At 50.8% G+C, this 25,524-nt stretch overlaps 1 protein-coding gene across 1 annotated transcript in view; it reads right to left on the reverse strand.

Moving 5' to 3' along the window:
- Nucleotides 1-1,582: 1,582 nt before the first annotated feature.
- Nucleotides 1,583-25,524, reverse strand: part of OSR1 (odd-skipped related transcription factor 1) — an 82,899-nt gene continuing 58,957 nt past the window's right edge. The window contains exons 2-5 of the mRNA XM_055123560.1: nucleotides 22,188-22,272; nucleotides 18,733-21,527; nucleotides 2,746-3,441; nucleotides 1,583-2,007 (exon numbers count right to left, since the gene is read on the reverse strand). Of these exons, the coding sequence (XP_054979535.1) occupies nucleotides 1,872-2,007; nucleotides 2,746-3,413 (804 nt within the window). The 5' untranslated portion in view covers nucleotides 3,414-3,441; nucleotides 18,733-21,527; nucleotides 22,188-22,272 and the 3' untranslated portion in view covers nucleotides 1,583-1,871. The remainder of the gene's footprint in view (nucleotides 2,008-2,745; nucleotides 3,442-18,732; nucleotides 21,528-22,187; nucleotides 22,273-25,524) is intronic.

Genomic DNA, 25,524 nt, shown 5'->3' on the forward strand with positions numbered 1-25,524 from the left:
TCTGGGAATTTCACCCCCGTGGCCTCGGCGCGCCTGATAGACAAGCCCGGGGCGACCGGGCTCGGCTGGGGCAAGGCCGACCACAGCCTGCACCTCCGGATTATCATGGGGGTCTGGGATTGGGGGTAACCCGGCCCCGAGTCTCAGAGCGCCCTCCTCCTCCCCCCCACACCCCCCCCCCCCGCCTCCCTTCCCACCCCCACCTTCCACCCGGGCATCTAATAGTGGGAGAACTAGACGCTCCCGGGAAAGATTCAGCTGCTGGATTCAGATTTCTCCTCCCAAACTTCCCGCCCCCGCCCCCCCGCCCTCCCCCCCCTCCCCAAACAAGGATTTAAACCGGCTGGGAATTTTCGTGGGTGTGGAACCATGATCCCTGCAGGGGATAAGCTCTGGCCTGGAGAATTGTAGGGGTAGGTGGGGGCGGTCCTGATACAAGGAGGAGGAATTGCGTGGAAGACACATCGGAATCTTAACCAGTTAGTGGCGACCACACGTGCCACGCCAGACCCGGCAGTGCCCCAGTTCGGGGATTTGGGGCAAACTGAGGTTTCTGCAGTGGGGTGGAGGGGCCAGGAGTCCCGACACTGCCCTGGTCCCAGATAGGCGGTGAGGGCGGGCTCTTGTGCACCCCTAAGCAGGAGTCCGGTAGGAAGGACGTCGGCTGGGGAGGCGGGTGACTTTCTGTTCTTTTTGTGGACCCTAATCGACCCCAACACTGGGAGCTGTTGGAATTTCTCACGTCCGATGTTCTGGCCGGTTTCTGGTTTTTTGTTTGTTTTGTTTTCGTGAACTCAAAGTCCTTCAGTAAGGGGCGGGGGTAGGGAGAAGGGCGGTGGGGAGAGACTGAGATCCTAAGACCCAAGACGAAAAGCAAGAAAATTAATAAAGTGTAGGGCCCAAGGTAGATGAGAACCGGAAAGTTTCCTTTCCCACACCAACCCTATGCTCCCAACAGTTACGAGGTTCTGAGGGTAAGCTACGGGGGCTCTCAAAGGAGGAAGCCGCCCGATTTCTTGCTTGGGGGGAGGGAAATCACCCATCCTGCAAGGCCTGTAAAATAACCGTTTATTTAATACTTAAAAAAAAAAAACTCCAGTGATAAATGTCCGTTACCGATGGTCAGCATAAAGTGCCAATCGCAATACAACGCCCTGCTCCTAGCCGGCTGCTCGCGCGCGGTGACTGGGCAGCGGAGCGGGAGAGCTGGGGACCCGCCGCCTCCAGTCCCAGGGCGGCGGCCCGGGATGCTTCTTCGGATTCGGAGAGCCCGGGGCGGGCCGCGCGGCGGGCTGCGGGCAGGGGCGCTCCCCCGCCGGTTGAAGCAGATACACGGATTACACTTTTGCAGGCTCCCGGGGGGAGGGAAAGGAGGGGTAGGCGCGAAGGAGGGGGTCTCTTCCTCTTCCCTCGCTCTGGCAGTCTGTTACAAGCTTATATGGTAAATGGGGGTGGGGGTGGGGTGGGGGGATTTTAAAGAAAAACGTATAAAATAACAATAGAAAAAGTAATACTTCTGGGAGAGCGCCGCTGCAGCTCCGCGAAGCTTTCGTTGTTGGTGGTGTTTTTTTTTTTCCTTCCTTCCTTCCTTTCTTCTTTTTTTTTTTATAAATGCAGTTTCCCTTCCGCCACGTGAGTACCGCCTTTTGGCCAAGAGTTTAGCCGCGTCCTGGGGGAGCCATCCGGGCGGCCGGGGTCGTGGCCCGGGGCGTGGCTCTGGAGTTCTCCGCGTGCGCCGGGGACTCGGGGGACATGGTTTGGGGTAAGGTCCCAGGAGCCCCTCCCGCTGCCCGCCAAAGTCGCCTTGGCTTCTGGTCCCTCTGGAGGAGGGGGCGGCATGACCCAGCGTCCTCGCGACCCGGAGGCTGCTTTTAGCATTTGATCTTGGCGGTTTTGAGCTCCTTCACCTGTGAGTGTAGCGTCTTGTGGACAGCCAGAGTCCTGGACTGGCAAAATCCTTTCCCGCACTCTTGACATTTGAAAGGTTTCTCTTTGGAATGAATGTATCTGAGAGCAAAAACAGAGAATTAGTCCTTGCAAAGTGATGCAATGTTATAAACAATTGCCCCAGATCCCCTCCCACGGAAACGGAGGTCCTACAGAGAAAACAGCGGGGAGAGGTAAGGAAGGAGGAGCCCAGGAAAAGCTGAGTTTGTGGTTGAAAAGGAAGGTGAAAAAGATTTGGGGCATCCAAGTTCTCGACCCTAAATAGGTCCAGCCAGGCAACCCTCTCTGCCCTCTGGAGTTGAACAAGTACCACCTCTTTATCTTGTTGGGGTTAACACTGTAGGAGAGAGAAGGGGACTGACCCCTGCAGGCTGGTTGCTAGAGCTGTGCCTCTAACAGGGTAGACTCTAATGTATCGTTATTAAAATTAAAAGTAATTAAAACTAAGAAGCAAATGACTGGATCTCACTAGCGATATATTTCAATTGCCTTGTGTGGCATATGGCCATCTCCATCATTTGTAGGAACTTTTGACACACAGTGTAAGGAATTGCAGAGGGGAGAGGAGGCTGGGAGGGCTAGAATGCAGGGAGACCTGATCTGAGGTTCTGTCCAACCCCATTTTCTTTCCTAGGACCTATGTCTAAGACTAGTTCATTTCCTTTTTCTTTTACAGAATTCCCTACCAGAAGCTAGGGGAAGTTGGGGGGGAGGTCTCCTTAGAATCTCTTCATTATCGAGGAGGGAGAGGAGATGAGAGAAGCCAAGTGCTCTACTCGGCCACCCGCAGTGCCGCACCTGTGGTCCCGTAGGTGGTCTTGCCTCCGGAAGGCTTTGTGGCAGATGTCGCAGGTGTAGGGTCGTTCATCCGTGTGCGTCCGCTCGTGGATAAGTAGGTTGTAAGACTTAGTGAAGTGGCGACCACAGAACTTGCAGACGAACTCCTTCTTGGTCTTGGAGGGCAGGCGTCCTCTGGTGGGCTTCTTTTCTGGGGAGAGCTTGGTCACATCCAGGAGAGCACCCAGCCCAGCAGTGGGGGAGCCAGGACCATCCCCCCTGCCAAGCTTGGAGGGATCTTCTTGTGTGGCGGCCAAGGCCAGGTTGGCAAAATCAAAGCGTGGCTTGGTCTTGAGCACCGCGGGGCCGCTGCCTCCTGCGGTGATCTCGGGCTTGGGCTGGATAACGTGAGGGAACCAGGGAAAGGCTGGCAGCTGGAAGCGTGCATCCACCAAGCTGGACACGGCGCCTGGCACTTTGGAGAAAGAGGAGCGGGGCAAATGCATGGCGGGGTAGCCCAGCGTCCACTGGTGCAGGTGCACCGCGTGCAGCGCACTAAACCCATACAAGTTGGGCAGATGGTCCGAGGGCACCGCGGGCAGTCCGTTCACTGCCTGAAGGAAGGAGTAGTTGGTGAGCTGCAGGGATGGATGGATGGGCACCGGTGCTGGCAAGGTTTTGCTGCCCATGGTGGTCGTTGCAGTGGTTACTTTCTATCTGTGGTGAAATAAAGGGAGGGGAAAGAGAAAGAGAGAAGTTCAGGGTAGGTGAGCCTTCTTAGGAATTAGAATTCAATTACACCAAACTCTGCCCTCACAGAGAAAAGTGGCCTCTGGCTAAGACACAACATGATTTTCAGAAGGAAAAAGAAACCCTTTACATTTTCACCACCTTGAGTTCCTAGAATGTAAGGGACCCAGGAAGGTTGAAGCACCGAGAGACACTGACAAGGAGAAACTTATGTCCATGCAAACCAGAGTCCAACAGAGAATTGCTCTCCTGCAAAGATAACAGAAACTTGGAAGCACACATACACATTGATGTGCTGATAAACAAACACAGAAGTGCATACTGACAGATAAACACGAATTCACACATTCTGAAGCAAAGTCCACAAAGTGCAAAGATAAACTGGGATGGCCACCACAATGAAACACAGTTCCACCCGTGAGCACATACAGAGGATCCAATAGCACCTGGGGGACCAGAGACACAGCACCACATCGCCGGCTCCTGTGCCTTCAGGTCCTCTCGCTGACTTTCACTATGGCTTCTGGATGCCATGACATCTTTTTCCCCAACCTCTCAACTTTGACCTCATATTTGCTCTTCTGCCTCACCATTATTGAGCCCTGTTGACAAAAGCCATGCTCCGTGCCGCTGTCTGTAAACGGACTCCTCCGTACCATAGCTCCAGGAGATACCTTCAGCTCAAGGACAACACGGACAGCCAAGGGACAGCCAAGTGGACTACCACACATACTCCCTCACTCAACCACCTGCAGTCACATCCAGAGGACCTCGATGTTCTCCCTAGCCATGGGAGAGAGTGGCAGGGTCTTTCGGCTTTCAGGATGTTTGGGTGTGGCATGATCTTGGGGGCAGGTGGTATGCTCAGGACAGGGGAATTGTTGGATTTTACTGCTGGGTCTGTCTTCCCAACTGCAAGGTCCAAAGGAAGACATGCTGGAGGGTTCTGCGACGTAGCATCTGCTGGTCTCTTTAGCCAGGACCTCCAACAGATCTAAGCTCCACTGAGAGACCTCTTCTCTCTGCTTCTCCCAGACACCCCTAAATCAAGTCTGCTTAGGGGAGGAGTAAAGGGGAGAAAGGAAGCCAAAAGTATATGGGGGTGAGGGATAGAGGAAGCTGAAATATTGAACTCCCCCTTGTATCTGAACTGAGATCATTAAGGGGGTCATTGTGGGAACTTATTTGGGAAGTTTCTCTTTCAGATATCTTCTTTCTGCTACCCACATCTTCCATCCGTATTCCTTCTATCCTGTTCCTCAGTACTGTCCTGCAACCTGCAGTCAATTCCGTGCCTGGGATCTGCAAACTACCCACCTCTTGGCTTCCTCCTGAGAAGGGCTCACAGACACCTACCCAGGCCGCTGATGCCTAACTGATGCTCGGCCCAGGCAGGCTTTACCTACAAAAGACGCTTTTATTGAGAGGTAACTGACCCTCAACCCTCCTGGAGTCTGAGGATAATCTTGATCCAGAAATCCTTTTCCCCTAGAAGTGGCAGGAAAGTGTGGTGGGTTGCATTAAGAAGGTAGGTAGAAAACTCCCAGAGCTAACTTTTGGTTGCACTGCTTAAATTCACAAACAGAAAGCAAGTGGGACTGGCAAATCAATCCAGCCTCAGCACTTAGAAAACCTGCAAATCTGCAGTCATCTTGTCTCTACAAGGCGGTGAGGGGTGAAGGGGGGGGGGGACTGAGGACTTGTCCCTCACCTCTCATTCACTCCTCTTCTGTACCAGTCAAGAGAGTCACAAACCTAGACCATTCTAGAGTTTAGAGACACAGAAGCAAATCCTAACTTGGACCAGAGAAAGAGCTGAAACTGGCTTGGGTTAGGGAGGAAGGAGCTGAATAAGAGATTTGCGGACTTCAAAGGTCGGTGCTCACTTGGGTGAGGTGGATGCTCTTTGATTGCTGTCACCTCTTCTTCCCCTCCAGGAGCTGGAAATCAGATCCTTATCTCCCCCAGGCTCCCCAGGGCAGCCGGGCGCCACCAAGGCCTCCGCCTGCTGGTCGCAGGATTTGATCTGGCCTCTGCACTATCGAACAAGCTGCGTGACCTCCCCGGCTGCTGATGCCCGGTGGAGTGGTAGAGCCAGCTGGGATGGAGGCACCCTGCAACCTTGGAGACTAATCTGGACTTTCCTGCTGGGCCCCAAGAAGACCAAGGGCTGCATCTCAGGAGGGGGGCACTTAGCTATGGTCTCGGGATGCAAACTTTCCAGGCTATTTGCCTAATCTTGTTGCCCCAACCAATGCTCAAATTTAATTTTGCTCAACGGCGCTGTCAGTTTCTTATTTGCTGCCGCTGCTTGCCCAGGTTCTGGCCAAGGACCTACGCGGAGACGAAATTCGTTGGAAACGACACTAATACCGAGAATGATCCAAATGCACGATCCTGCATCAGACAATCAGCTAAGAAAAAAAAATTTAAAAATACGGTCTCACACTAGTTCCACAAGCCTAAGCGGAATAGAAGTTCCAGGTCCCAAAAACTCACTCCTCACCTCCCAACTCTTAGTGGGTTCACTTTAAATCTCGAAGTTTCCTACCCCTTGAGAAAACATCAGTCCTAGGGCCCGGGGTCCTACGCATTTGAAGTGCGGATCAGGGTGCGTTCTAGGCAGGACAAATGCAATTGTAGCCTCGAATTCCCAATCCCCCGCGCTGTACCCGCACCGGTTAATAAATCGGTGTAGAGACCCAATCCCGTATCTGCCGCCAGCCCTGTGCCGGGCATTAATGAAGTGTGCAGAGTCTATTAAAGTGGTTTATTCGGGGCTAATTGAGCGTGAGCGAGTTAACTGCTTGCATTAATGAAGACGGAGAGAACTCCACGAGCTGGCGCCTGGAGGAGGCCAGCAGCAGCAGCAGCCCCAGAAAATCCTCCTTGACATCTGAATCCCCAGCGCGAGTCGTGGCAAGGTCTGGACTCCCGGCGGGAAGATGGACCAGCGGCGGCTGCTTCGGCCGAACTGTCTCGGCGAAACGAGATCGAAAGAACCTTTCAGCGAGGCGGGTCAGCCCGCGGCTCTTCCCAGCCCCAGCGCCCGTGGCGATCTGCTCCCGGATCTTAATTCAAGCACAGAAACTTCCAAGAGCCTCTCAAGAGGACCTTCTCCCCGCTCCTCCCCTCCCGGTCCCCGCCAGCCCTGCCGTGAACCTGAGACACTCGCCCTAGGTCCTACTCCTGGTGGTTTCTGCTCCCAAGAGCCGGCGCGCACCTCTTAGCCCCGGTGAAATTTGCCACACTGAAGTCACAAAGACAGCTTGCTCGCCCCCACTCGCAGCGCTTACCTCGCCACTTCCCACGCTGCGGAAAAAAAGAACTGCGTGTGGATTTTTGTCCTTCTCATCAAATATATTCAGGGGCGCGCCGGGGGGCGGGTGGAATTACGCATCAGGCAGCCCCTCACCTCGTTCCCTCTCCCATCTGGCTCCCATCTTCTCTCCCCAAAGCTGGGGTTGTGGACAGTCCCCAGGAGCCTGCGGATCCTTCCCTCCCGATCCCTAAACCATAGTCTCTCGCTCGATCCCGCTCCCGCGCAGGAAACCGTGCGCGCATCCCCCCCGCATCGGATTCCCTAAGCCAGACAGTCGTGGTCTCGCGCTCCAGACCTTGACCACGGAGCAAGCACCTGGTTGCGAGCACCCGCAAGTCAGAGCGCAAGTGCTAGCGCGGGGTCAGGCCAACGGCCGCCGCTCGCTCCCGGCACCAGCCGGCCTCAGAGACCCGAGCGCCACTGGGCCACAACGACCAACGGGCAGCGCAGCGCGACCTGCACGGATGGGGCATGCACCTGTCCCCGGCGCGGCGAGAGCCGGGCATCCGCTCCTGCTTCCTCCTGCAGTCACTAAGGTAGGTCAGGCGAAGCCCAGGCGCGCGTCTCCAGAAAGTTAGCGCCCACTGAAGTTGCCTGGGATATATTTTTTTTTCCTGGAGACTTAGGCTGACTTCCGAAGTCCGTGGGCACCTCACCCGGGGTTGCGCGGAGCCCGGCTGCGCGGCGGGGAGTTAGACGCGGCCCGCCCCCCTCATCCCGCGGGGGTCGGAGACCCGGCCGCAGCAGCTCCGGCCTCTCCGGGCTGCATCTTCTCTCTCTTCCACAAAGATCCTGCAGTCTTCATGGGGCAAAAAGAGCTTCCTTCTGGGACCCAGAGAAGGAGGGAGGGAGAGGGAGAGAGAAAGAATGAAAGAGAGAGGGAAGAGAAGAGAGAGACCAAGAGAGAAGAGAGAGCGGAGAGAAAAGAGAGGGAGGGAGAGGAGAGAGAGAGAGAGAAGAGAGAGAGAGAGAGAGAGAGAGAGAGAGAGAGAGAGAGAGAGAGAGAGAGAGAGAGAGAGAGAGAGAGAGAAGAGGCGCCCGCCGGGCTGGAATCAGGAACCCCCCAGTTCACCCCACACTCCCCCTTCAACAGGCTGGGGCTCCCGGGGCTGCAGTTACCTGGGTCCTTGGCGGTTCTGGGGGTGCTGAGCTCCTCTGAGGGACTCGCTGCGGGGGACCCGGGAAACCAGAGGCGCTGGGTTACACAGGCACCCCCGGGAGCTTTCGGGTCCCGGCCCCTCTCCGGCGGCGCGGACTCGAGCGCCCGACGCGCGGGAGCGCTCAGCGGCCGGGGACGTCCAGGCGGCCGGGGGATGGAGAGCCTCGCTCGCCGCCGCTCCCTCGTCGGGGCTGGACCCGGAGCGCTGGAGAGCGTGCCGGGGAGAGGCCGAGCTCCGACTCACTCATCCCTGAGCCCCGAGCCGCCTACTTATTTTAATCCACCCTCCCTCCTCCCTCTCTCCCCTCCTCCCTAGCCTCGGGATTCCTCCCCTCCTTCCTTACCCCCCCCCCCACCCCGGCCCCCCCTTCCAGCCTTGCCCTGCGCCTGCGCACAGAAAGACAAAGTTTTGCTGACCCGGGCAGCCGACTTTGGCAGCTGCGCTAGCTGGCTTGGCTGCGACCTCCCAGGACCCGCGCCCCCTCCCCCAGACTTTCAGTCCGGCGCGACCCTTTCTGGTTGCGCCACCAGGGCACGCCTGGCGAGCTTGGGAAAACAGCCCCAAGCAGAGAGCAGGCTGAAGCGGCGCGTTTCCACTTCTGTCCCGGGGCATCCCGGGCTCAGCCTCCGCGGGCTGGGGTTCGCACCGGCTTGCCCTCCCCGCGCGGCGGCGAGGCTGGGACTGCAGGGCACTTCGGTCCTCGCTCTTCTCCCCGAGTTTCTTCTTCGCAGAGGAGGCGGACCCCGGCCATGAAGCGGCACCCTGTGCTCTGCGCCTGGGGCTCGTCTAGACCCCACCACAACCTTGGGGGCGGGCTGACATCAGAGGGGAGGGTGGGGACAAAATGTCAGTTATTTTTCGGGGAAACGGAGCTTTCTGGGATTCCATCTTAAAGCACAGCCGCGCCCTCGGATCACGGGCTAGTTCGCGCGGAAGACGGATGGAAGCTTGGACGGTGCCCAGGCACGGGGGGCGGGTCCCCGAGGTCATCCACTCCGGTACCCCTGACTTCCTGGTGCTGGTTCCTTAAGGTGGAGCCTGAGATCCAAGAGGGGGACCTGATTTTTGTTTTCCCTGCTTATGTCATTGGGACAGTCCCAATCCCTTCTTGACTACCCAGGTTATGGGAACTGACCTCTAGTTAACCCCTTTGTGCCACTTCTCCAGCCCGAGGGTTGGAAGGAAGGCTGGTTTCCCCAGATACACTCCACTACACCTGGGCTTTCCCAAAGTTGCTAGTGGGATTTCTCTGCGCCCAGCGGGGCGTGAGTCTTGGCCCTGTGGGTATTCAGCACATTGGTACTAAATCTCTAAGGATGACAAGCTCCTATTTCCACTTCAGGCAACAAGGCTGGACACTGTTTTGTTTTCTGCTTGGGTGACATCCCTGGCAGTGTTCAAGGGTCACTCCTGGCTCAATCCTTGGGGGTCACTCCCAGTGGTGCTCTGAGGACCATGTGGTGCCAGGAATAGAACTCAGAACATAAGTATGCAAAGCATGTACTCCAGCCCCTTTGGGCTATCTCCCCCCATCCAAATAACACTTCTTGGGGTACAGTTCCTTGGCACAGAAATTGCTAGTGAATATCTTCAAAGGTCTAGTGAGAGAAGAGATTAAGCATCTGATGGGCATTGTCAGAGAATACCAGGACTTAACCCCAGGCCTGAGAGCAGAATCTGCGCTCCAGCCTTTAGATCGCTTCTGGCAAAAAAAAAAAAAAGGAGAAAGATGGGGTGACTCTTTGCCCACAAGGGACTGTATTCACATCCTGTCGGAGTTAATGCTGGTGTACGGAACCCATATAAGTTTGCCTGGCCAGCGGGCATTCTAGCAGCTGCCAGGATGGGGGTTATTTGCGGGCTAAGGTATGGCCCCTTGGGAGAATGAACCTCTGAGATCACTCCCTCTTCTGAGACTCCAAAGGAAATAAGTTCCAAGAGCAGGAGAAGGCCTGAGGGAAGGTTCTGCAGGGGACCCCCAGTTTTCACTGGCTACACCTTGCATCAGGAAACTTGTGTCCCAGCCTCTTCTGGCTCTCCTAGGGGACCAAGTTAGGGCAACCTCCATTCCCAGCAGTGAAAGAATTCAGATGAGACCCCCATTCTAGGACATGTGGCTGTTCATATCACTGAGGAGAGTCCCCAGGAAATGGATACTCAGGAAGAAGGACGGTTTCTAGGGGTGTTCAGATCCCACCTTCTGCTCTGGCCTCCACAGGCTACAGCTGCTTTTCTAGGAGGGGGGAGGGGGAAAACTCTTTCCTCCTGGTGCTCTCTTCCTGCTAAAGCAGGACCCTTGGCCAAGATATCTCAACAACTTCCAGAAACTCAAAGTAGCAGGATCCTGAAAAGCTTTTGGAGAGTTTGGGGTCCTTAGAAAAGGACCTGGTCATTTATTTCCTCTTTTGCCAGGTTTTTTTTTCTGGGGGGGGGTGTCACATCCAGCGATGCTCAGGGGTTACTCCTGTCTCTGCACTCAGGAATTACTCCTGGCGTTGCTAGGTTTGCCATATGGGATGCTGGGGGCAGAACTCAGGTGGCCACGTGCAAGGCAAATGCTCAAATCTCCTGTATTATTGCTCTGGCCCCTCTTTTGCAGGTTATTTTATTTATTTATTTATGCCTGCATGTATGTATGTATGTATGTATGTATTATCTGATCCTAACTTAGATCAGACCCTGGTTCTCAGCAATGTGGGGCAAGAGGCAGAAACAAGGCTGAGTGGCCTCACATCTCAGGCCTGGGCGGGGGTCTCCATTGTACTTCGGTGCCCAAGTTGGATCAGGGCAAGGTTTGAGAGACACAGCCTGGACCCCACAGCATGTAGTTCAGACTTTGGCTTCCAGAGGGTCTTCTTTCACTGAGAATGCACAATTCGGGAAATGAAACTCAGGAGTTAGGAGTCACTGAAGCGCCCTTGATCCCATTCCAAACTTCCAGGAGCCGTGACCCCTAACTGTGGCCATGGCCCTCCATGGGAAGTCACTCAGTGTCTTGGTCCTTGGGCTGACAGGAGGAAGCCTGGCAGCTAAGATCTCTGCTTCTAAGCCAGAGAGCAACACCCTCTGGGCACCCCAACATATTAAAGAGAAATTGTTTAGTCGAAGCGTCTTTTTGGACTTTCACTTGGATGCCTTGAGACCCAGGGCACTTCAGAGCTACAGGGACACATTTTAGTGAAGCCAGGAGTCCGCTCTCTCTTCCCTTGGTCCTGGAGTCCAGAGAAGAGGAGAAAGCTTCTGCCTCCAGTCCCACCCCTTCGGCGGCGGCCGCGACGGGCCACTCGCCGCACTCTGTAGCAACAGCCTCTGGGGGTTTTGAGGCCGCGGCAGCCAGAGACCAGACCCAGGCAAATCCTGCAACCGCTCCCGCTCTTGCGTGCAGCCCCGGCAGGGAACCGCGCGCACTCCCCCTACCCCACCCCCACCAGGGGCCCAGAACCCAGAGGCATCCGGGAGGGTCCTGGGAGTAAATACCAAACTTCCCGGTCCTGGTTAAATCTGGTCGAAAATAGTAAGGGTATAGCAGTGAAAGATTCCCTCCTCCGCCCCAGTTCAGGGCCGGGGGACAACCGCCGCGTCACCGTCGCCTTGAGCCCAGGAGAATCCGGGCCGCTGGCGGGTCCTGGGAGCTCTAGCGGTGGCGAGAACCTCTGCTCTCCCTCTCCAACTCATCGTCTTTCCTAACTCCTGCTCCAGCGTGGAGGAAATATCCCGCAATGAAAATTAAGCAGCTTCCAGAAAATTAACGGGAAGTGGTTCATGTTCCTTTGGAGGGTGTTTTCGATAAAAATGAACCCCACCGCTCCCCCAATTTCCTACCTCTCTCTCTCTCTCTCTCTCTCTCTCTCTCTCAAAATCACATTTTCAAAAAAAAAAAGTAGTATTTACTTAACTCCTTAAGAGCGTTTGCTTCCAAGCAAACTTTCCCGCGCTTCTTTGCCAACCGTAGGGGCCATGCTCATCAGAAACACCCCAACACCCCCTCCCTCCCCTCTTTAACGCAGCACAGAGCTCTCAAAGAGCCCAAATAACGGAGAGATTTAGGTATCCCTCTGTATTCATTTAGATGATGGATTGTAATGGCTCAATAGTTCCTCTGGAACCATTACGATCAATCAGGTCAAAATCCAGCTCTGTGGGGAAGCTGTAAGCAAGGAACGTGGGTAACAGGGCACCAACACCACACCCGGGTTTGTGCAGAGCGCTCGCTAGTAACATGCTCGCAGCTCCAGGGTTTTCGGAGCAGCGACCCCGGGTGAGCACCGGAATCGGATCGGTTACAGTATCAGAACTGCAAGGCAAAGCGAACTTGCCCGCGGCGTTCCCGCGTGCTGAGTTCTCTCCGCGCACAAAAGCATCTTCTAACTGTGCGTCATCTTCGTTAAGTTTAGGAGCGCACGCATCCCCCTGCCCGCGCCGGGTTTATGCAAAGAACATGTAAGAAGCAGAAATATGGTTTGGAATGATTGTCTCGACTGGGCAGTAAAATCTCATCGGTAAAAATGGGATGATTAGATTTTGTGGAATCAAGATCATCCCTTTTGGAATGTGTGGCAAGGGCGTGGTGAGTTTGTACGTTGGGTACAAACAGGAGGGGTTCGGAAGTGTTCCCCCCACCCCCTTCCTTAACAGACCCACATCCTGAGAGGACCGGACTTTCTCCTAATCCAAAGGGGGCAGATAAATATGATTAGAAACGACGCTACAGCTGAGAACCGCGGGAAGTTTAAATTCTTTGAGCTGGAGGGTCGGGCTGGAAGCCCGCGGAGAGGCCCCTTACCAGGGCGCTGCGTGTTTGAAGGGCTGCATCGGCGGCAGGCGGCGCAGGGGGGGAAGAGTGTTCGCGGTAATTAAACATTTCCAGACACCGGAGGGTTATTATCTGCGAAGATTTCCGGCGCGGGGACGCGAGCGTCTGGCCGCGTTTGCTCGAGCCTCGCAGACACAAACCTAAAGAAAACGCGCCACCTGCTGGCGAGCCATTGACATCTCCACGCGCCCCCCGAAGGCGCCGTCTCAAAGCGGTCATCATCCCTAGGTGAGCACGTCTAGGAGCGTTCCTTTCTTCCTGACCTTTTGTTCTCGAAATCCTGAAATGTGCCCCAACTCATTTCAAGCCACGCACAATCTCGTCCTTACAAAGAGCAGACAAAACAGAGATTCCCTTGCGCCACATTTTTTTTTTCCAGTTCCAAAATAGATTTGCAACCAGAGTTCGGTTTTTCTTTTGAATAATAACACCAAGTGCTGGGCAACTGTCGGCTACTGTTCTTTTATGATCCTGGAAAAAGCCATGGGCTGGGATTCCTGTGAGACTCGAAGCCTCATTGCCGCTAGATGATGAGGTAAAGAGTCTCTGAAGACCATTTTCTCCCTCCCCATCTCCTTGCCTGCCTGGCTGGCCACTGCCCTGGGTAGGATGGAGCGCCAGCTTCCTGAAGAACCCAAGGAGTGGGAAGACGGGGAGTCTATTAGCATGCTTTCCCTGAAATGTAGGTGCTTCCTGCCCTGCCCTCTTGGGGTTAGATATCAGGGCATTGTGTGTCCTTCTTTCCCTTGAATTCCTGCAGAGTATTTTGCTGAGTCACCACTTTCCCTAGCCATCAGCAATGTCTCTTTTAACCATTAAAAGCAAGCACCTGGGCCATGAACAATAATACAGTGGCTAGGGCGCTTGCTTTGCACGCGGTCAACCTGGGTTCAATCCCCGGCATCCCATATGGTCCCCCAAGCACGCCAGGAGTAATTCCTGACTGCAAAGCCCTGAGCATCACTGGGTGTGACCGAAAAAAAAAGCAAAAAAAAAAAAAAAACCAACATACACTGCGACCAGATGAGCGGGCTGATGAGCACCTCGTCGTGTACTAACTTCTCTATGGCGTCATTCTCATCTCTCTTGGGCAGTGAGAAGGCATCAAGATTCACGGTCTCTAACTCAGCATTGTTGAGCATGCTCCCTCTGCTGTGTCAGGTCTCCCGAACTCATTCATTTTCAGGGGTGCAGTTTGGACACTTCTACTCAATCTCCCCGTGCTCACACTACCCAGCACCCAATGACCACTAGTCAGACCCTATTTGAGTCTTGGATGCTCACTTTTCCTGGCCATCAAAGCTTCAGGGTTCACAGAAGGGACAGGAAGGATGTATCCTGGGAATATTCCTGCCCACGTGTATCGGTCTGCTCTCGGCCTGAGAGCTTGTCCAGAGCAAAGCGTCAGTTAGATCATCCTCAGGCTTTCATTGGCTGATTTTGTTCCTCACCACTCCTGAGAGGTGCAGCGAGAGAACATGGGCAGAAAGAAATGAAGTTGGAATAAGGTCAAGGAGAGATGCCCAACTGCTGCCCCTTGCCTCCTATTAGTGACTGTTTCAGTAAGGGTAGGGTCCCTCAGAAGCTCAAGGAGTGAACCGAGAAGGGACTCAAGGGCTGGGGAGGTCTCGTGATCTGGAGCACTTGCTTTGCATGCAGGAGGCTCGGGTATGAGCCCTGCATGGTCCCCTGAGCACGGACACCAGCAGTGATTGAGCACAGCTGGGAGGAGTAGCCTCTGAGTACTGCTGGTGTGGTCCAAAGTGAACAATAAAGCATTGAGAGGGGGTGGGGGGAGAGAGAGGGAGGAGAGAGAGAGGAGAGAGAGAGAGAAGGAAGGAAGGAAGGAAGGAAGGAAGGAAGGAAGGAAGGAAGGAAGGAAGGAAGGAAGGAAGGAAGGAAGGAAGGAAGGAAGGAAGGAGGAATGAGGGAAGGAGAAGGAAAGGAGGGAAGGAAGAAGGGGAGAAATAGAGGAAATGGAAGGAAGGGAGAGACGGAAGCTTAAAGGGATGGAAGGGAAAGGACACAACTTAGACATTCCAAAAGAATTCTAAGTTTCCTACTCTTTCTTAGTAATGTGGAGCTGTGTAGTGCCTGCCTCACCTCAAGGTATGAGTGATGATATTGCCAGACTGGATGGGGACTGAGCCTTATCCTCATTAGTGTGAAGTGTTGAGTTGTCCAGGATCCCTGGAGGTGTGCAAGACCAGCCCCGCCAGGAAGTGAGGGTCCCTGGAAGTGTACCCCGCCCCCTGGCAGCTCTGCTAGGTGCACTAGCAGAGTGAAACCCACACTTTGGGGAGATGGCAGGCGGGGTGAGGACTTTCACTTGAGAATGCCCCCATCGTATTTGCCCTGGAGTGGCAGAATGGCAGAGTGAGCCGCGAGCAAGAGAACCTCTCCCAAGTGTCACTGGAAGATTCCCAGACTCTCTGACTTCTATAAGGTTAGATGGAAGGGAGGAAACATGAGGTTTGTGCCACACCCCAGTGTAGGGGAGCATACCAAGATCAGGAGCCCACAGTAACCCCTGCAGCCAATTACAGGGCCACGGGCCCTTCCCCCGGGTCACAGCTGGAAGTGGTATAGTCACTTCATGTAAGCTCACTCCCACCAGAATCCCTTCATTCCCAGGCAACGCCAGGTCAATCCGTCATTCACAGTGTCTCTAGTCGCACAGGAAAACCTGGGCTAGACAAGAACCAAGTGCCAATCATTTGCATATGATTGTTCACTTCAGGACAGATGATGGAGGGGCTTGGTGCCTTCTGTCACATATCCACGAGAAGGAATTAGAGAAAAATAATACAAAAATCAGCTGGTGTTATCCAATCCAGATCAGGAATCTCGGAACTATGACCTGGAGTACCCCAAACTCAGCTGGCTACTAACATTCCAGCCCGTTTCTCCAGAAGAGAGAACTGAGGTGGGACTCATACTGTATAAATTATCCGAGAAGATAGCTGACGGGAGTTTGCAAAAGACCCGGTGGCTGACGTGGTGGGGGTGGGGAAGCTGTTCTTACGGTGGTGGGGAAGCATCCTCTGACGCGCCACCCTCAGTGGGAGCTTGGAGAGTCAGCAGTCCAACACGGGGCAATAATACAGGATCTGCCAGCCAAGTCAAGGCTGGATGTGAGAGGAGACATCCCCCGCTCAGCTTGGGAATTGCCACTTAGATTGTTCCTGCAGGGTGACTACTGACAGCTCACATCACCCTTGCTTAAGATGCAGTTGCTTCTCGAGATGAAATCTTGCTTTAGTTATTTTCTTAAGGGGTCACCCCAAGCTCAGGGACCCCTGGGGCCTCTCAGCTCAGCTCTGCGCACCTCAGAGTTCAGTGATACCAAAGTGGTACTGCAGGGTGCCTTTGTGCTGGGGGCCACCATGGTGAAACCCAGCAGTTTGTGGGGGGCCATGCAGGCCCAGGAATTGAACTCAGGATCTAGGGCACGCAGACTAGAGCTCCGGTGCTTTGCATTATCTACCCAGCACCAAGTTTCACTTTTTGCTACAAAATGGATGTAACTGAAGGGCGTCATGCTGAGTGAAGGCAGTAAGAAAGTGAAAGGCATGTACCACGTGACCTCATGCATATGTATATTAAGAAAGAAAATAAGATCATAGACCATGGCCAATGAAGACTAATTCTTAGATTCTACTAAAGAATCGAAGTTACCAACTGAGGGTTGGGGATAGTGGAACAGTCCTGTGAACAGTGGTGGAAGAGCTCAAGCACCTGGGTAATGGGTATGTGTGATAAGATGTTTCCCTGAAACAGATGAAGAGTGGCACTCTTGTAAACCCGTGTTACCTCATAAATCAAAATAGAAAGAAAATAGTCTACCTTCCTTCCTTGTCCCCATCTTTCCCCCTTCCTTCCTTCCTTCCTTCCTTCCTTCCTTCCTTCCTTCCTTCCTTCCTTCCTTCCTTCCTTCCTTCCTTCCTTTTTCCTCTCTCTTATTTCTTTCCTTCCTTCTTTCTTTCTTTCTTTCTTTCTTTCTTTCTTTCTTTCTTTCTTTCTTTCTTTCTTTCTTTCTTTCTTTCTTTCTTTCTTTCTTTCTTTCTTTCTTTCTTTTCTTCCCAGATATAAGGTGTATAATTTTATATCTCTATATGTGTGCCTTTTGACTATTTTAAAATCTATATTTAAAAATGTTTTATTTTAGTCACTATGATTTACAATACTGTTAGTGGTAGGGTTTCACACATAAAACACTCCAATACCACACCCTTTCCTGGAGCATCAGTCCTGCAGAACATCCCTCCTTTCTCTCTCTCCTTCTCCCTCTCCCTCCCCCCCCCCTCTCTCTCTCACACACACACTGTCTCACAGTCCCATCCACCCCTCCTCCCTCCCCCCGCCCCTCCCTACATGGTAAGCTCAGTTCCTGTAGACCAGTTCTCAGCTTCTGATGCCTATGCCTTTCTTCATTTGCTATCAACCACTGTGCTGGACAGGAGCTGCCGCTCAGAGGACACAGCCCTATAGGGTATACCTCAAGGACTCTCCTGAGACTTGGCTGGGCCTCAGACTCATAGCCGAGTACTCTGCCTGGGCCCTCGCAGCAAACTGAAGAGGTCAGTGCTTTGATTCTTCCCAGTGAAGAAACATAGTATGAGAAATGGCTTAGACATCTCCCACCACTGTGCTACAGTCTCGTAGCTCAGGGAGCCTGGTCAGGACTTAGAAACCCAGGTATATTTGATGGCACAGACCAAGTCCGTATACTGAAGGCACCCCCAGGAATCCATGTGGGCCTGATGTGGCATCAGCCACTTCTAGGAACTGTTGAGAAGAGCCAAAGCTCGGTGCTGACTCAGGCCTGCTGATGGGGACACAGAGCAGCAGCAAGATCCTTGCCCTGGGTAAATGCATTGGAATGTTCCAGAACATATTTGTTGGTCACAACTCCACTCAAGGACCTTTGCCTAAACAGAGGGTTTAATCTCAGCTCCTGGAGAACAGAGAAAAGCCACTGGATGTACAATCAAATCAACTGCTAGAAAACTGAGCCCACACCATCCAGATCACACATCCTTCTCTTCCGGAAGGGAGCAACATGACGCTCGCCATAACCCCATGCCAGGCTGTTTCACTGGGGGCGCCCCAGAGGGGAGCAGGTGCCATAACCCCGCCCTACCCCGTGATCCACCCCGCCCCCAGCAGCCAAAACCCTCCAGAACTCAAATGCCGCCCTGCTCACTGCCACTCTCCACACGCTTGGGCCGAGCCTCACCCACGAGTGAATCTTTCCACATTTGATGGGATTGAAAGTAGGAGGCAACCAATCTTAGAGGGAAATATATTATTTCAGTTCTGCTTTGTGGCAGGGATTGGGGTTCGGGATAGAAACACCAGAAAAATGGTGGTGGGAAGGTGTAATGGTTGTGTTATTGGTATTTGAATATTAAATGTATTCAAATGTTGTGAACTACTTTATAAAATCTCCAAGCTGCTCAGATCTGGACTGAGAATAAAATCTCCTCCACCCAGATCCCCCCTTTTCTAGTAGCTAGGCAGTCACACCCACAAACTGCTCCCTGCACTGTGTAATCCCATCAACGGCCAACATCCAGAGACTATAAAACCAAGCTCCTGGAGGTGCACAGCCACATTTGTGGCCACATGACCTCTTATTTTCTAGTTCTCCCTCTCAGAGAACCTGGCAAGCTACCAAGAGTATCCTGCCCACACAGCAGAGTCTGGCAAGCTCCCTGTGGCGTATTCAATATGCCAACTATAGTAACAATGATGGGTCTCAATCCCCTGACCCTGAAGGAGCCTCTACTGCGGCACCATTGGGAAGGATGAGTAAGGAGAGGCTGCTAAAATCTCAGACCTAGGATAAATGGAGACGTTATTGGCACATGCTCGAGCAAATCAATGAACAATGGGATGACAGTGATACAGTGATACTTTATAAAATAATTAAAAGAAAAAACAAAGAAAATTGAGCCCACCAAACTATAGATCCATAATCTTCAAGTCTGCTGCTCTTCTGCTTTGGATCAAGTATGTAGTCTGGACAGGTCAGTGTCCTGCCTTTCACCTGTTCCTCTCTTCTCCAGACCTCATGGGTTACAAAGCTTGAGCAGAGAATACAGAGAGAAGGGCTTGGCCAGGCATAGTTTTCCATGAGCAAGGGTTGATTTCCTCTTGCTTACGTTGTTGGGCAGTGAGGGAGAAGGGGAGCTGAATGGGTTTTTTTTCTCTTTTGGGTCACATCCAGCAATGTTCATGGGTTACTCCTGGCTCCGCACTCAGGAATCACTCCTGGCGGTGTTTGGGGGACCATATGGGATGCTGGAATCGAATCTGGGTTTGCTGCGTGCAAGACAAACACCCTACCTGTGCAAGGCAAATAAATGCTCTACCTTCTGTGCTATCGCTCCAGCCCCAGCTGAATGGTATTTGAGGAAACTGGTACCCTATCTCTCGCTCCCTCTTCCTAGTTGAAGAGAATATAAGAAAATAAGAAAAGGTTCACAGGTTCTTGTCTGGTAAGACAAAACCTTATGCAGTTGCCTATATGCTATGGATGGTATTTGCACATTAATAATGCATCATTATGTGCAATCATGTGCAACTTTGGCACAGCTAACACTCTCAAATTCAAAAGGCACCCATAATTAGTGATAGAATGTTAAATTTATGCAGAGAGTGGATCTCACTCAAAGCACAGAGTTTGTAACTATGTGTTCTTATTTGATTATCTGAATCTCTGCCAAGCTCCCTGAAGTCTTTATATCATCTTCTCCCAACGCTGCCAGCAAAGTGGAGACCAGCCTCAGCAAATGAGCATCATCTATTCCACTTCACTTTTGGAAACAGAACCTGGAAGATGAGAAAATGGAGGCACCAATGCTCTGTGTCCATCTTGGCAAGGGCATCAGGCTTGGGAGCAGAGTGTGCCCAGCCACCTCCATCTCTAGGCTTCAGCTTTTTCTATACATCCCTTTGATGTACAGAATTCCTGACCCTGTTGAATTCCTTCCCTTCATCTAAATCTGGAGTTGTTGCAAGTATTGCCACAGTAAGTGAGATGCAGTGTTCTAAGAGCTGGAAGATCTTGTTTAACCAGGAAGATTAGCAGAGAAAGGACAGCATTGCCTCTTTTCCAGAAAGCACAGAAGGGAAACTCACGGGGGACCCCTAAGTCTATCATCTTTGAACTCTCCCTCTTGCAAAGAAACTTGAACATTGGAATATGATTTACCCAGGAACAGGTCTGTCGCTTAGCCCTATCTTTCCAGATCCCTGTTTCCTAAAACATTGGGTTTCTTGCTCTCCATGTTTTGTGAGTTACATCGCTTTTGTTTGGCAGAGGACAAAGTCTACATGTGGGCGATGATTTGGGGTAAGAGACCCTCCCCCAAACCTTCCAGGCATGCCCGGGCACACAGAGCCGCTGATGAGAGCGCCCTAGTTTGAGATGATTACTGCTCGGTGTAACAACGTTCTGAAAACATTAAATGTCATTACTTATTTCTGCATGTCCAAAATGTAGACTTCAACATTTTTCCTCTGTAGACAAGTGTCACTTTTACTGCAATCCTCAGGCCAGATGTTCCTGGTATAAGTGGTAACAGCTGCCACGCTGGCAAAAGCATGGCTCTAGCTAAGTCACTTTCCAGAGGAGCCCTGAAGCCCGTGCTCTGCACAAACACTGGCATGACAGGGGAAAGCCATACCTGGCCCTCCCTCCGTGCTTGGGAAACCACGATCAAGTCTGGCCCCGAGGGCAGGGGCGGGTGGCGGGGGAAGAGGGGTGGGCAGGTTGCCAAACCACGGCTAAGTCTCCCTCTTCCTCTAAGATGAGCTGAAGGTCCAGGGTTGGAAGAGCCCGCCCTGCCGCCTTCTCTTTGGGCGTCCTTTCAAAGCAGCGTTTGGAGTGCCATCCCCCATTATCCACGTCCTCATTTGTCTGGGGACCGAGCTGTTGCCCTGGCTCTCTGTCACCCTTGCCACAGCCTCCTATGATCTCACATTGACATTCTATTGTTTCTGAATTTTGCTCAAGTTGCAGCCGGCTGGTAGCATTTATCTTCTCCCTTCCCCTGGGCCATGGTGAATTCCTCAATAAGGTCCCATCTCCACACGTCAGCATTTCCAGAAAACACAGGCACAGTTTGCTTCCCTCTTCAGCTAAGATGGGAGACTTGCCGCAGCCAAAAAAATAACTCGTGCCTCTGCAGTTTCTGGCTTCCTGGCTGAAAAATCTATTATCCAAGAATTCATCCCGTGGAGCAAGACTGGAGTTTTTTAGAAGACACACAAATACACGAGCAGGCACCCAGGCACACACTCTCCATCCACCTAACACTATGTAGTCAGAAGTGACTTGCAGAAGGAAGATTCTTCCAAGAGGTGGCAAGCTCATGCAGAGTCGGGGCTCTTTCTGTGGGGAGTGAGGCCAGCCTTAGGCAGAAGTACATCACTTTGGTGTGGCTGAGGTCCATCTCCCTAGGAAGTCAGAGGGAGGAAGATGCCCTGGGTCTGAGCCTTTGAGAGGCCAGCGGTCAGCAGACATCTTCTGTCCAGGGTCTTGAGGAGAGATTGTAGGGTGGGGACATGGTTTCTCCCAGGATCATGGCTCTCAGTCCATGGAGAAGCCAGATCTCCTTTAGAAAAGATTAAGAAGGAACAGAAAGATCTTGAATAGGCTTCGGGATCACATGGAACTGGGCTCTGGTCCTGACCTTGGATCCTTTGAATTTCTTGGTCCTGATAAGCTGCTCAACTCCTGCACCTACATCTGTAAAATGAGAGAAATATCTGTTCTGTGGTATCATTGTGATGATGAAGAAGCAGATTTTTTTGCAAAGCTCCTAGCACTAAGTGGACAACGGCTGAAGGCTATTTCCTCTTCCTGTCGGGATCAGAGTTTGTTCTCCGAATTTATTGAGCTAAGTGATTTTTTAGAAGACTTGTTTTAAAATCAGCACAGCTTCCCCACCCGAGGCTACCGTGGAATCATGGGAGCTGCCTGCTATTGCGCCAACACTGCCCAGTTCCAAACCCACCTTTCTGGGCTCTACTTGGTGACTCAGGTTGTTCACTTATTCTCTCTCCTCTGTCCCACTGTTAGAAAGTGAACAGGGGCTACAGTGGAAAGGCTACAACGCAGATATATATATATATATATATATATATATATATATATATATATATATACTGAATGGAGGATACCCTTTACTCAGCATAAGCAGGTCCTAGATTCTGTCAACATCCCTGGAACCCACCTCCTCTGCCATCACTAGCTGGGCAGTTCCCCCCCCGCCCCCGCCTTAGAAGGCTGAATTATCCAAACTACAGGGTGGCAGACATGCACTAAAGCACTGGACTCAGCTCTGCATGGCCTGGTCTCCCAGCTCCTGGATTCTGATAACTCAGTCTTTGTTTCTTCATCCCTTACCTGTGTGCTTTACACACTCTTCATATTTCAGACTTCCTCACCCATGTAACACACTACTAAATGGAAAGATGAAAGTGGAAAGGTGCTGAAATAGAAAATGATGAGTGAGTGAGTGGCAAAATAAATGAAGTATGCACACTCAAAAAAAAAAGTGAAAAGTTGAGCACGATTTAGCTTGGTGGTTCAGAGAAATTTTCATATTATACTGAGTTTACTTGTGAATGGTTTCAATTCTTTCTAATGAGAAAATTATTTAACTCTTTTCTAATGAGAAAGAACTCATGTATCAGATAGCATATAAATTGATGCAAAATAATATAAATACACCTAAGACATTCTAAGTATGTTATAAATACAAGAAGTGAAAATTATCTGAGAGAAAGAAGTGGAGGGGGAGAGAGAAAAAGAGAGAACAAAAGAGAGAGAAGGAGATTGAATGAAAAAATGCTGACCCAAATAGACCCAGATTAGGACAGGGACCATGTGTTACATACAGGCTGTTCTGACTCTCCTGATTTCTCTGATTCCCTGGCATCATGTCTCGTTTTGCATCAGAACCAAAAACAGTTGTCTTGGTTCCCATGACAAATTGCAAAGACACTTAAGATACAGTGGCCCCTCTTGCTGGGCCAGGGAGGAATAGTGCTGATTTGCATGAACAGGATTTCCATCATTTCTCTCGGATCCTGAGTCATATTTGTAATCTCTACTGTGGAACAGGGTGTTCTTCATGATTGTGTTGACTTGAACACAGTTTAGAGTCAGATTACAAAAGAGCTGTCCACATCATGCATAGGGCCAAATGGCAATTTGATCTCAACACCAAATGGTCCCCTAGGAATATGTAGATGTGGCCTGTAAGGCTTCCACCATGGTAGCCCAGAAATCCCAGGCACCACAGGACTCAAGAAGCACTGAATCCTCAGGTCCTCACATCGAACGACTAGCTCAGTAAAGAGGGAATCACCTGGAGGGAACTCTGAGTCTCCTGAGCTCTACCTGAGAGCTTGCATCAAAGAAGATAATTTCTCACACCATCCCTTCTTATAATTCTACCAATTAACCCTGGAGTGATAATCTCCCCAGCTTAGTCTGATAGGAAAACAATATTCAATTTAGAATACTTTAGCTAAAAGACCAGTTTGTTTTTTCACCTTGAATATTCTTTTTCCAACACCTTAGTTTCCTTTCAATGCCCAACCTAAATATCAGTGGGATCAATAGTACCTCTATATTTTGATCAAAACAGTCCCATTTCTAAAATTAGGAATGCTCCTTTTTTCAATGGCCTTATCCATTCTCCTCTATCTGCTCACTATCACTATTACTGAACCATTTCCCTTTATACGGTCTTCTCCGTTCTATGCCATTCTAACTCTTGGCACTTACCACATATTACAGGGCTTCGAGTCTTTTATGATGGGGCCTTGTGCAACAACAACTTGAAATGCCTCTTTAACTTGTCAACTTGGTCACTTGGTAATTTCCATGGCAGAACTCATCTCTGAATCTCACATCACTTAATCTTATATTGACTCTTTTGACATAAAAATTCTGTTTAGTCACTTAAAACCCATCTTCTGTCTTTCCCCTTTCCAGCTAACCTGTGTACCATTTACTTTCCTGTACTCTAACTCATGTTTCTTCCTCTACTTGCTGTTCTTCTCTCACAATCACTCATCCCTGCAGACTCCTACTACAGAAGCTTCCTCTGATAGCCCAGGCCTCACCAAGTACCCTTCCTCTATACTGTATTGTACCCTGTTTCACCCACATCATGGTTCTGAAATCTCCTCTCATATGTCTGTCTTTTCTGATGATCTTATCCACAAGCAGCAAGGACAAATGATGTGTCTTGTATAGAGTGCTCCTGTACTCTAAGGATGTAACTCAATGCCTGTCTACATAGGAGACACTTGATAAATGCATGTAGACCTAAATTTAATACACTTTTGGTGAATGATTGAATGACACTGAAGCAGCAAATCCATGAGCTGCCATTTTCTCCCCTGGACACATATTTATCTCCTTCTTTCCTTGCCAAAACCCCAACGATTGCTTCACTATGCTGTATAATCTTCCTGTCAGGTCTCTGACATACAAAACACATGTAATCATTCCATTATGAGGGCTGGCACTAAGTTTAAGCTGAGTGTGCAGATTTATTAGATCTTGTACCAGGAAACCTACGAGGCAGAGTGTTTAGGGGGATTCCAAAAGGGATGTAAAATGTCCACAAGCCCTTATACTTCAAGGCAATTCTATTCTTCTGTGGGGGCCCCAACTCTCTTTGCAGATTGGGTTTCTCTATCTTCTTTTGAGATACACCAGCAAGGCTACTGCTCTGGATTGACAGAGATAGGGAAGGTAGGGTCGACTGCCGCGAGCACCATTGTGTTCTCCCACCTTTATCCTCCATCACAGCCCTACTTAATACTTTGACTGCACTATTGATGCACTATTGACTCACCATTGCTGTGGAAAAGAAGGAGGCACACATTTTTGATATCCAATTGCTTCAAAGTTCATTTTGCACAACTGGCTAATTTACTCTGTGGCTGTGGCTGTGTGTTCCTCTTCTTGGAAAGCAAAGGTAAGACTGGGTGCAGTTGACATGATACACTTGCCAGAGGTTTTCCTAAATCTTAAAAATTAATAGTGTTGCCAAAAGTAAGTAATAAACCATCCATCACTATCTCCAGTATCTGTGGGGACATGTTCCAAGACATCAATGGAAACCTAAGTGTAAACACTGGTTAACTATATCTAAACTGTGTATATATATTTTTGGGGCCACATCAGCAGTGCTCATGTCGTTCTCTGACTCTGCACTCAGGAACTGCTCCTGGCAAGCACTAAGAACCAAATGGGATGTCAGGGATAGAACTTGGTTGGCTTCATTCAAGGCAAGCTGCTTACCTGCTGTACTATTGCTCTGGCCTCTAGACTGTGTGAATGTCTTGTACAAACACACATATGATAAAGTTTGATTTGCAAAAAAAATGATTTGCATCACTGCTAATCTCACAGTATGAGATTAGCAGTGATGAATATATAATAGAACAATTATAGTAATATATCATAAAGATCAGGGCACAGAAGGAAACTTGGAAATATTGGCAGAGGGAAGTTGATACTAGTGGTGGAATTAATTATCTGCCTAAAACTCAACTATCAATAACATTTAAAATTACAATTATTTAGTACAATAAAAATTGGAAAGTAAAAAAAAAGACATTTTGGTGACTTTTTTTTCATTTTAAGCAAAATATTCATGTTTGTATCTAATGTTGCTTGATGACTGAGTGCTTTTTCTTAAAGAAGGCCTCCCAAATTA

This window comes from Sorex araneus, chromosome X (assembly GCF_027595985.1).
Source record: "Sorex araneus isolate mSorAra2 chromosome X, mSorAra2.pri, whole genome shotgun sequence".
In the NCBI taxonomy this organism is placed as follows: Eukaryota; Metazoa; Chordata; class Mammalia; order Eulipotyphla; family Soricidae; genus Sorex; species Sorex araneus.